This window comes from Harmonia axyridis, chromosome 4 (genome assembly GCF_914767665.1).
Source record: "Harmonia axyridis chromosome 4, icHarAxyr1.1, whole genome shotgun sequence".
In the NCBI taxonomy this organism is placed as follows: Eukaryota; Metazoa; Arthropoda; class Insecta; order Coleoptera; family Coccinellidae; genus Harmonia; species Harmonia axyridis.
The window spans coordinates 46,931,379-46,944,357 of record NC_059504.1 but is presented as its reverse complement, the minus strand read 5'-3'; the positions used below and the strand labels follow the sequence as shown (position 1 = coordinate 46,944,357).

Sequence of the window (12,979 nt, the reverse complement as noted above, 5' to 3'; positions counted from 1 at the left end):
TTCAAAGTATTGTCCATCGCTTGCCACTACTCCCTCCCATATTTTTGGTAGCGTACGAATCCCGCGTTGAAAACACTGGTAATCTTTTGAAACGATCCACCAATCGATCCAATTTTGTACTTCTGCATAAGACCGGAAGTCCTGATCAGCCAGTTCTTGTACCATTGATCGAAACAAGTGAAAGTCAGAGGGAGCAACGTCTGGAGAATACGGTGGGTGGGTTAGGACTTCCCATTTCAACGTTTCCAAGTTTGTCTTGACCACTTTCGCAACATTTTGTCGAAAATTATCATGCTGAAATATCACTTTATCATGTCTCTCATTCTATTCCGGCAGTTTGTCTTTCAATACTCGGCTCAAACGCATTGAGTGGTGATAACAATAACCTGTGATTGTTTCAGTCGGTCTTAACAACTCATTATACACTACGCCGAGCTGGTCCCACCAAATACTGAAAATTACCTTGGAACCGTGAACCTTCAGTTTGGCTGTCGACATGGAAGCATGGGCGGGATGATATCTCTATGATTTTCTGTGCTTGGGATTATCGTAATGAACCCATTTTTAGTCTTCAGTCACAATGCAATGCAGAAATCCTATCCGTCTTTGCCTTGCAAGCAGCTGTTCACAAGCAAACATACGCCGTTCAACATTTCTCGACTTCAACTCGACACTCCCAATGATCAATGATCAATGATGAAATGGCTTGTTGCATTACTCCCAAAGATCCTGCCAATTCTTGTTGCGTTCGACACGAGTCTTGATCAAGTAATACCTCCAATTCTACATCTTCGAAAACCTTCTCTCTTCCACCGACATGCTGGTCTTCGACGTCAAAATCGCCGTTCTTGAAGTTTTGAAACCACTTTCACTAATAGCGACCTCAACATAGGTATTTGAGAGCATTCGATGAGCCTCAGCCGCATATTTCTTCATATTGAATCAGAAAATGACGAGAATTTGGCTCGTAAGCTGACATGTTTAATCGAGAATAACTTTATGATGCAAACACAAATCGACTAATATTTCGACTGTTTTTCGTATCACAAAATTGAAAGATAATAGATGAATTCTTGACAAGAGAGTACCGAGTACCAAAATAAAATAATAATAATGAAATATGTATCTACATGAAATCTGTGTGAAACTGAGAAATTTCCGTTCGATTTTGTTCTACAAAGTATCTATGAAAGAATGAACGGATTTGCCACAAAATCAGAGAAATATCTATTTCAAGCTATTAGTTTTCCGGAAATTTCAATTAGGCAATTTATATTCCTGTCAAAAATAAAATTAATGGATTTTGAACTAATATGACGATGTCATTGTGCACTAAATTCTGGCCAACATCTCAACAAATCCCATACAAGAAAAAGAACCAGCGTAAATATCTTCTTTAGTCCAGGTAGACTTTCTTCCTTTTTCAAAACTCGATCTAGTACCATAGTATAAAGAATGGAAATTTATACATACTATGCTAGTACTTCGAGGAACGTGCACATTTTGAGATTGAGAAGAATCAAAAATTTTGCGTCGATTGCTGAAGTCGATTCCAGAAAATGCTTTCATCTCCAAAACACTAAACGATTTACGATATTAATGAAAATATTCCAGAAATTACATTATAGAAATGCCGAGAACTAGAAAAAATAATGTATAATACTAGAACAGAAGGCTCATTCTAATTCTAGTTCATTCAAAAACTCGCCACTTCGTGGCTTGTTTTTAAATTTTGAACTCGTGGAAGAATATCAACTATTATGATTGTATTATTCATTGAAGCAAATGTTTCATTTTGGAAGGGACGTATATTGAAGGCGATAAAATTAAAGAATAATACTTTTTTTTTATTTTATTGATCAATTTCCTGCACTTTTTGACACATTAGTACCTTTATCAACTAAATAGGTACCTTTTTCTCAATCCAATGGTCATCTCAAAATCCTATGAATTCGATTTGTGAATTTTAAAATCATTTTTTTTTCTTCTTTTCTCTATTAATTCCATTTGTCAATCTAGGAAAATTCAACAGTTTTCCCAACTAAATATTTATTTCAGTAGTTGAGCTGAAGACGCCTGAAGATAATCGAAATAAGAAATATAACCTTAACCATCTTTCTATAAAACTTCCTAAATTGATCTTGAATTATTCCTTCCTTGTTATAGTAACAACCAAAAACTATCTACTACAACAATTATTATTGAACTATTTAGAGACAATAAAATGTCAAAAGTGGTATTAACCTTTAAAATATTTCTAGGCAAGTAGATATAGTCCCTTAATAAGTAAGCATAATATAACAGGAACTACAATTAATTTCAGTTGTGAAAATCAAAAATCCGCCACCCCAAAAAACACACAATAAAAAAAATCACATTTAATATATTTAGTCAATGAATTTACACTCTCCTTTCTGGGTGTAGAGTCAGTGCAGTTGTACTTAAAATAACTTGTGATCCTATTTGTTTGCCAATGTAAGAAAACTTACAATCTGAACGCAGATCATGATGCTATCTCGATTTCTGGAATGATTTCAGCACGTTAGCCTTCATGTTGAAATGAAAAAATTCACTTTATCACAACAAAGTTCAAGTCATTCACATACTCGATTACACTTGCGATGTTTACTATTGAAAAGAGCTTGTCACTAGCAAACAATTTTCCACAATAATTGGTTCGAAGCTCTATAGAACATCAAAAGCTCACTGGAAACTAAATTAATGAATTTTATAAAAAAGAAAGAAAACGTGTTCAAACAATAATTGAAGAAAAAATGTACAAGTGATAAAAGTTAATCTGAAGGTGATAATGAATGAGTAACTAATGAATGAATGAAGGAAATATTTTCAAAATTCTTTTCAGTTACATGTAAGCCAACACAAAATGAAGAATTGGCCAAAAATGAAACGGTAATAGAAAAACCGCATGAAAGTGGGTATGCAAATCAACAGAAAGGTGGAAATAAATTTTTGGAATGCCCAAAATGTAGTAGTGGTGTGTGTGGTTAAACCCCCCAAAAAGTCATGAACGAAAAGTACGTTCTTTCGTCGAAAAAATTAATGTAAAAAAACGTATTTCCATCTGCTTCATTGGGTGAAACAATAAATCGTGTATTAAGCACTCACAAAATTTTATTACAACATCGAAATGTAAACGACGAGGATGTACAAGCCGCGCTTTTCCCATTCAGGTCTGGATGAAACTGAATCCCCGTTTTTCCAATTTTCCGACGGCCATATTGGACTTGCGCGGCCTCCACGTTACGTCACAATCAATATGAGGTTGTGATGGGCCCGCTTCTCCGAAATTTGCGGGAGATAATCGACTTTTTTTCCTTTGATACGGATACAACACGATTTCCCATTAAGATAGGTCGAATAATTGATGAATGCTAATATGGACGAAACCAATAAGATCGCAAATGAAAGTGGAAGTCTTTGAATTTTCGCTCGAAAGCTATAACTGCGGTTCGTATCAACTTTCAACTCAAACGGTAGATTGAACTTTTTTGTAATTTCCTTTTCATTATAACAGAATTGATTGTAAGGTAGCGCGGATAAAAATACACATTAGAAAAATCAGAAAAGCTGTTTAAAATACTTCACATTATCAATTTTTAAATACAGGGTGATTCAGAGCGATGGCCTATTAGTAGGTTATGGAAAACTGATCATAAATTAATGCTGAAAATTTGCATGTAGGGGTCTGAGACAATGACATTTCTCCCTTAATTATTTTCAGACCTCTACAACTTCCGGTTTTAACGTTATTTCAAATGGCACACTCAGTGTATAATTGCATGGTTAGATAGCTTATTTGATGACAATTTCAGCAATATGCCATAACTTGGGTATATAAACTCAAAGATTAATGAGTTAATAGGATTCTTATGAAAAAATGCTTGCGTAAAGGACTCGCATTTTTTAATATTTTGGCAGAAATTGATTCTTTCGGAGAAACCTTTTTCATTTTCAATTGTGCCAATACGTAGTGTTATAAGACTTTTTGCGGTTTTGTCAAAAAATGTACAGGATGTTTATGAAAAGATCATGAAGTTGGACAACTCAAATTCATCAAAACTCAAGATTTTCAAATTACAGCCTATATTTTTTATTATTTCTGTCAAAAAGAGAAGGGGTTACTTAGCAAACTCTATACCAAAAATGAAAACTTCAGTTATCGTATTGTAGTGACTCTGTTTAACCGTGAGGTGGCGTTATGGGTGTCGCACTTCAGTCTAGTGCGGCTGCGGCGGGTTTATGAGGGTCGCCGCGTTGCAGCAGAGTCACCTTTCCATGATGGTTTGAGAAGGTGTCTTGGACAGGTATATCTGAATAGGCCAACTGAAGAGTGCGCCAGCTATCTCGCGACTAAAAACCGTAATCCCTAGAAGAAAGGGCGCACCTACGACATTTGGCTCAAAAAAGACTCGGCAAAAACTTGAACTAAGAAAAAACCGCAATTCGTAAGTGATGGAAGCAGTTCGTGACTTCCGGGAAATATAGAAAAAAACTAAAAGTCGATGTTTCGACAATTGAATTTGACATTTCATGTTTTGTAAAATAATTATTCGTGATTGAAAATTTTAATGGTTTATGGATTCCCAAGAATCCCAACGAACAATTAGTTACAATTCATGAAATGTCACATTAAGTTTATCGTAACGACTTTTAGTTTTTTTCTATGTTTTCCAGAAGACGCGGACTGCTCTACTCAGTTAGAAATTGCGGTTTTTCCTTGGTTCAAGTTTTTCCTCGATAACTCTTAAGTTTTTAACGAAAGACTAACACTCTGACAGAATCTTCCTGGGTTGGATCGTTCCAAAAAGTTTCTTCGAAACTTAGATACTGCGAGGCCTAAGAAGTATCTGGATCTTAGTAAAAATATGCTACACCTCCTCACTGAATTCCTTACAGGGCATTTGCCACCTCAGGAAGCACCTCATTGAAATGGGTCTAGTAGAAAACGACGAGATTCTGCGGGGAGGAGGAAGTAACTCCGGATCGCCTGATGACGGAATGCCTCGCCATCGCTTACCAACACAAAAAATGTTTTGGACTTAAAGAAGTGAGGAAGTAACCTTGTTGAAGCCAAACCCTGATACTGGAACTGGAGTTCATAAGAACTCTGGAACTGCAGGGCGAACTGTACACAATGACGAAAAAAGGCGAGAACAGCTCTGATAGGAGCAAAGTAGACTAGCGCGGTCCCAGGGGGAGATCAATCACCCCCCAAAACGGAACCACCTAACACTTAATATGTGTTTGAAGCAGACAATGTACGAAATGGTCCCATCAAAAAACTTGAAGCCCATAACGGCGACCCCCCCTAAATTAAAGGCTAGGACCGCCCTTGAAGGTATCGTTGATAGTGCTCAAGCGACTTACTACACCTCCCATCATTACGGCTCCAAACGTGCAGAGCACTACTCAAAGTCTTCCACATGTTGCGGCTTCGCAAACAGCGCCAATGGCAAGCTAGGCTTTGCTTTTCCACCCTCACAACTCACGTATGCTCCGAGAGAGAGACAGAGAGAGACTCTCTCCCCGAATATACCTTCGTACCTCCTCCTCTGGGATGTCGGGAGATGGCGTTAAGGGCTTCTTGTCACACTCTAATGCGCACCGGTGGGTATATACCCACCGCACTATGTGAGGGTCACCCCTCCACGATGAAGATAGAAGGTGTATTTGGCAGAAATCAATGAAAGCCAAACTGAAGATTCCGTCAGTGAGCTCGGAACGAAATACTGCAATCCTCAGAGAGGGCGCACCTCAGAGGGGCGCACCTTCAAAATTGGCTTGAGAGCACATCGCCAAGAAAGAGGGGAAGGAGACCTCTTATTAGAAAACTCTTGGAATACTTAGTTGTAGTGTTCTCAAATTCATATCACACACAGTTATGTAAACATTTGGAATAGAACCAAATGTTTTGTGTATTTTTTCTGCTTCTGTGTAACAAATCGAATAACCATCAGACCAAGAAGCTAATATCTGCTTTGTTTAATTTGAAATTATATGATGAAAATCCTCTCACTCGTCGTCGTCGATTCAAAATCAAGTAAATCCATGCATTTTTGAAGTTGGAGTCTAAAACCATAATCGTCTAAACCCACCAATTTTTTGATTGGAAAAATATTGATTTTGAAAGGTATCAGAATCAATATTTTTCCAAAAAAAAATAAGGTAGGGTGTACAAAAATTATGACCTGATTCCAATATTCTCCAATCATGGATTGTTAGGTTTTTCGTGAAAAACGGCATAACCGATTTTCATTGGGTATATCACAATCCATATATTCTGAAGAAAAAATTTTGGGGGTAGTGAGAAGGGGATGAGAAATATGAAATTGAAAAATGCATAGCGTGACTTGCTTTTGAAAATAAAATCCACGGGTACAAGGATTTTCCTTACTAATTCTTCATACAAGAATTATGGGCTTGTTTGGTTGATTTTTTAGCACGCTGTATATGGATGTTATGTATTAAAAAAAATGTTCTCTCTGAAGTTCATTCTAAAATGTCCCAATATCATACAAACTAAAGATAGGAATAAAAAAATGATGTAAAGCTGTGTTCTATTAATAAATCTTTAATACAAAAATACATTAAAAAGTATCTACATAAATATCATTTTCGAAAATTACATTGTCCTAATTAAGTACATACTAAGTAGATTATCAAATCTTCATAAAATTGTCACATCTTCTAAAAATGATATTTCATATCGATATTGAACTAGGTAATTAACCAATTATCTTCATTAGTTGGTCACTGTGCGATTATTGGTCATAATGTTTGTAAGAGTACATTTTTTATTAAAGTATTAAATTTGTTCATGATTCACCTTTTTAGTCTTCTGATAAGCGATAATTTCATATATTTTTCAGATTGCACTAGCTCATCAAATTACATTTTGAAGTGGTTAATTCAAGGCAATAGCCAAATAAAAAATGAATAAATATACGTTGTGAATTTAATAGCAATATATACCACTTCAATTATATTGTACTATTTCTTTGACATTCAAGTAATATAATATAAAACAATAATTAAATCAAGGTAAAGCTTTAAAAACATTAATCATGAAGGAAACTTACTAAGCTAACAATAAATAGAGTGATGCAATTTCAGAGTATTTTGTAATATTATCACAGATGTTATTTGTTAACATTTACATTCCCTCCTGTATATTCCGAATTGGAAAAAAAATATATGAATGAAATGCAAACTCATAAACGCATTCAAAACGAATTTTGTCTTATGAGCAATTTCCTATGCTAGCTCTTCGATTTTCCTTTTTTGTTTGTGCTATCGTTTTCTTCATTTTTCTTCAGGCGAAGAATGAAGTTGAGGTTGAACGCCGTGTTTACTGCATAATACACGTTGGCGTTGGATGGCAGAATCATTTCTGAAACAAGAATAAAAATCGTTGCAATGTTACTGTTTTTCGAGTCTTAAAGTACTACAATAATGACTAAAACAAGTTTTCTCAAACTTGATAGAGTATTGAACCAACCTAGATTTAGCTGAACGTGATGATACTATTTATTAGAATACACTCAAAATATTTCAACTCATTGAAAAAAAATTAATACTATTAAGTTTCTCAATGTACTGAAAGGCTGTTATTAGATAGCCTGGAAGAAGAGAAAACTGGCAACGTTGTAGCGAAGAATAGGGCAGAGGGTGGAATTGTATGTAAGTTATGCATATACATACAAAATGCAAGTTTCGCACATGTTTTGTTTGTGTTGTGCTTTTGTAAACGAAATAAGTGTAGTAAAGTTCAAAGTGAAGTTTTCAGTAATTTGGGACAGTATATTTGAAATCATATACTGAAAAGGTGATGCAAACTTGTTGCTTTAAATTGTAGAAGCAATTATTGGTATCTGAAAGATTGGAATTTTGTTAGTTGTTTTAGTTTATAAAGATGAAGAGCTGAAGCTTCTTTGGTTGAAGCTAAGAAAAAATTTAATTCCTTTCCCTTTTAGGTCAGTTTGAGAGAAACATTTCGAAAAAAGTTATGTAATTAAAGATTAAACATTAAAAAAAAAACAGACGGAACTGTCCAAATTTTATCATTGAAATATCCTAAATTAAAACAAATCGCTATTCCTAATTTCTTCTCAAACTTACCGGATTATCTTTCAAAATCAACTACACTATATTTTGTTTTCGCGAATTTTCTACTGAAAAATTATGTAAAAAATAAAAACAATAATGTAAATGTCAAACAAATGGAGAAGAAAATAAGACATTTAGGAGATAGCAAAAATATACCAATACCAAAGCAAAAAATAGTAATTTACGTAACAAGTCCGGAAAATAGGGTTTTTTTGGACGAATAGACAAAATTCCAGGACGAGCGTAAGCGAGTCCTGGAAGTCTGCGAGTCCAAAAAAATCATTCGGGCGTGTTGCGTACAATATTTTTTCGGCAACCATGTAAAATAACACTATCGCTGCTGCTTTCCATATTTTATTGCGATTGCGATAAAAAAACATGCAAATTTTTGACAACTAATTTCATATGAACTGTCAGCCGTTATCTCGGTTGCTATGGATTCTATGATTCTTTTCCGGCCTAGTCCGGGAAGTACGTACTTTCCGGACTAGGCCGGGAAATGCTACTTTCTCAGAGAAAAAGCGTCCGGGAAGTGAGCACTTCCCGGAAAAAAAAGTTTTTCAAAATTGTCATTGCCTAATATGTTATGTTTGAGACTTTCTATTTATTTAGGACATTATATTTGAGTTTTTATTATGGCAAAAGATGGACTTACACCTTGTTCTTGCTGAACAATAAATTGAATAACAATTTAGGGAAATATCCTTCAGCTCAAAATTTTGATGAGATTATTGTGCAGAAGTAGCTCAGATATTCAATTTATTGACTAAGTAGGGTCTGATGTTCTTTTCTTTTCCAGAAAACAATCAATTCGATGACTTGACTAGTGATTTGAATATGAAATTAAACAATATCTCGCGCTATGGCTCCAAACTAGTATACCTACAATTTACGTTCGGATGCGACGTTGCCAAACTTCATTCCAAGCTACCTTATGAAGACAACTGTGGTTGAACCTAACTTATCGGTTGAAAATCTCACCTTTATCAGGAAGAACCTGCGCTAGACTATACTGATCGGGATTTCCTTCCAAACCCAACTTATACATAGCGTTCCTAATCACCTGGGGCGTCCTCTCGTTGTTGCTCAACATAATACTCTTGTACATGACTATACCCTCAGTTTCGACGCTGTCCGTCTCGTAGGTAACCTTGATAATGTAGAAGTCCGGACTGCTCTTCTGACTGTAGCTGGGACTCAGCGTCCCCGTAGTATTGTACGGCACCTGCAGACGATTGTTCGCACTTCCAGAATGCGAACTGTTCAGCGACATGTCCAGGGATCGCAAAGAGGAACTGCTACTGGAGTTGGACATCTGCGAAGGACTCAATTTCCTATCTATGCTGTTGTGCGGTGAGCTGGGCATGCTGTCCACCTCACAGTAGAACTGAGAACTGTTGCTGCTCGACGTCGAAGCGATCGAATCGTTTTTCTGGTGTTTCTGGTGGTGTTTCTTGTTGTTCTTGTTCTGCACCGGCGGTTCTATCTGACAGCTCAACTGGTAGGCCTCCCTGTCGTCTAAGACCAGCAGGGAGTCGAACCACCTATCGAAAGCCGGGTCTACCTCGAAGTGGTAGGCGTTGGCGGCTCCTTGCAGCAGTTTGATCTGGGCCAGAACCTCGAACTCTTTCCTCCTTTTATCGAAGTTGATGAGGCCTTCTCCAATGGTGTCCGAGATGGCGGTATCGATCATGGTCAGATCCGTCAGGAAGGTGCCCAAATACGGGATGGTTCCGAAGGAGATGTTCGCCGTGTAGTTGTTCTGCCTCTGAAAGATCTTCTGGAGTTGTTTATCGTTTACTCCAACCGTATCGGCGAATTTGGCCGTGCCTTCTCTCATCAATATATCCCGTTGGGTCCACTGGTTGTTGTCCTCGCTGAATATCCTGGCCAGCTCGTCGAACAGCTCGATCTTCTCCTTCGGCACCGCTTGCCAGGTCTTCTGCAGCCTGTAAATAGGGTTGTTTTGCAGGCCGCTGATGATGGCCTTGAGACTGGAGAAGTTTTTTATCAACCTGAGATCTTGAGCTATGTCTATCCAACATGATATTATTTGAGCTCGGTCACTAGCTCGCGGAGACGATTCGACTAGAATTGAGGATATTACCCTAAAGGAGACCGCATTGAATTGGTTGACTGTGGCCAAGACGGTAGCGGCTTCGTGGGATCTGCTCTTGTCCCTTCTGGACCATACTGCTCCAAGGCACTGGTGCGGTACAAGTTTTTTGAAGAGGTCCTGAAACAAATACACTAATAAGAAAAAGACATATTTCAAAATACTCAACGTAAAAGTACCAAACTAGTAATGGTAAATTACCAAATTATATTAACGGAATTAATCGAAAGAGAAAATAGTGAAAAATCAAACCACTCAAGTTTTTTTTCACGAATTAGCTCAAGTGAATGCCTAAATAATATTTTTCCTTAACTGTTTGATATTTTTTGGGAGGGAATCTTATAGACAATGGAAGATATAAATTCAACATGGAATTTTTTATGTTGAAATAAATCGCTTTAAAACTTCCACATTTTATAAATATTCATCAGTGTAACAAATTCGTTATTACAAAAGAAAGAACAAGATATTCAATTCATCCGAAAAAATTTATTCTTTTTCATAGATCTACAGATTGTTCCACTCACATATTCGCTAGTATTAAAAGAAACAAAAAACGCTGCAAATTTCTAACCACATAAGGTAAATGTCAAGTTAATAATTATGTCAAATGTTTACTAGGGATATACCAAAAAAAAAACAATATTCATATAATATACACATCGATATTCATAAAGCGTTCATTAAAAAAATGTATGTACTATTTCCCTGATGAACCAGAGTTATCCTGGTGGAACTATCGTAATAGATTCAAATAAATGATTCAAAATAGTATCAAGATTTAGATGTAAGTACATATTTCATTAGTGAAAAACGATTAATATTTTCTAATGCAAACATTATTGGATTGATATAATGTGTTTACTGGCACATTTACAATCAACTCTGAATTATTATGACTCATCAACTACTTAAATAGTTCAAATATTTGGGCGGAACTTCTTTATCGAACACTTTCAAGTATCAGTTCCTTCAAATATGCAATTATGAATCATACTAGACCGTCAACTTCATTTTTCCTTCCACAAGCACAAAACTTTAGACAGATATATCGTTTCCAAATCAAACTTATATTTGAAATTTATTTTAATATGTTCTCATAACTCTAAACATTTGTTGATATAATAAATTTGGAGGTAGATGGTAAGGTTCTTATAGTATATTGTGTATTAAGTGCGTAAAAACGAAGAGTGTGGAAGTTTAAACTAGCTGCGCGTTTGAGGAATGTGGTTTTCGCATGTGTTTCACTCTATACTTTTTCTACGACTTTGAGAATAAACAATAAACTCTCACAAAATAGAAATCGAAATGCTTGAGTCGAATTGGTTTATTTCAAAATGGCCTTCGTTGTAGTCTATTATGCCCGCCACTCACGAAGCGTTTCTTCCAGCGTTTGGTAGCTAGCGTCGAAGAGATTCCAGTCAGACAGCTCGGGACACGGCCGTACGACTGTAAATCAGAGTATGAACTTGACTGCCCGACTGGAATCTCTTCGACGCTAGCTACCAAACGCTGGAAGAAACGCTTCGTGAGTGGCGGGCATTAGTCTATAACTGCGCGGAATCATTCTGCACGGCTTTTCAGTATAATATAACATAGTTTTCTAGAATATTTTGTTTTGAATGCAAGGTAATGATAACATAAAGGCGATATTTCATAGCAGTAGTAGAAAGAATTTAATACGATGAAGTTTTTATGTAATCGGTTCTTCGGTTATGAAGAATATTGCAATGATAAAATCATATTAATATCAAACCCTGTATTCGAAATTTTTGAAATTATAACAACTTATGAGAAGCTCGGGTTACCTTGAAATGTTAAGTTTGTTATGACGGCGAACGCAGTGGACGCCCAAAAAAGGCTGACACCGAAGAAAAAATCGAAAAAGTTCACAAAATAATTTTGAATGACCGTAAAATGAAGTTGATCGAGATAGCAGACATTGTGAAGATATCAGCTGAACGTGTACATCATATCATTCACGAATATTTGTACATGAGAAAGCTGTGTGTAAAATGGGCCGCGCGTGCTCACAATCGATCAAAAGCAACAACGTGTTAATGATTCTGAGCAGTGTGAAGCTGTTTGAGTACATTAAACCTGATTTTTTGCGTCGATATGTGACAATGGATGAAACATGACTCCATCACTTCACTCCGGAGTTCAATCGACAGTCAGCTGAGTGGACTGCACACGATGAACCGAATCCAAAGCGAGGAAAAACACAACAGTCGGCTGGCAAGGTTATGGCATCAGTATTCTGGGATGCGCAAGGTATAATATTCATTGATTACAGCTCAAAGGGCCAGACCTTCAATAGCGATTATTATATAGCGTTATTGGATCGTTTAAAGGATGAATTCGTTAAAAAACGGCCCCATTTGAAGAAAAAAAGGTGCTGTTTCATCAAGACAATGCGCCGTGCCACAAATCGATGAAAACAATGGCAAAATTGCATGAATGGGGTTCGAATTGCTTCTGCATCCACCGTATTCGCCAGATCTGGCCCCCAGCGACTTTTTCCTGTTCTCAGACCTCAAAAGAATGCTCGCTGGAAAGAAATTTAGCGCCAATGAAGAAGTAATCGACAAAACTGAGGTCTATTTTGAAGCGAAATACAAATCGTACTACAAAAATGGTATCGAAAAGTAGAAAGATCGGTATAATCGCTGTATCGCCCTCGAAGGCAACTATGTTGAATAATAAAATCTAATTTTGCCAAAAAATGTGTTTCGC

General features: G+C 36.5%; 2 protein-coding genes across 8 annotated transcripts in view; both read right to left on the bottom strand.

The window, feature by feature from the left end:
- Positions 1-2,698, bottom strand: part of LOC123679192 (whirlin) — a 210,712-nt gene extending 208,014 nt beyond the window's left edge. For all 7 annotated transcript variants that reach the window (XM_045616624.1, XM_045616626.1, XM_045616627.1 and 4 more), the window contains exon 1: positions 2,490-2,698. The gene's annotated coding sequence lies outside the window, so the exon portion shown is untranslated. The remainder of the gene's footprint in view (positions 1-2,489) is intronic.
- Positions 2,699-6,576: 3,878 nt separating this feature from the next.
- LOC123679190 (ral guanine nucleotide dissociation stimulator) overlaps positions 6,577-12,979 on the bottom strand; it is a 42,141-nt gene continuing 35,738 nt past the window's right edge. The window contains exons 5-6 of the mRNA XM_045616622.1: positions 9,109-10,363; positions 6,577-7,411 (exon numbers count right to left, since the gene is read on the bottom strand). Of these exons, the coding sequence (XP_045472578.1) occupies positions 7,281-7,411; positions 9,109-10,363 (1,386 nt within the window). The 3' untranslated portion in view covers positions 6,577-7,280. The remainder of the gene's footprint in view (positions 7,412-9,108; positions 10,364-12,979) is intronic.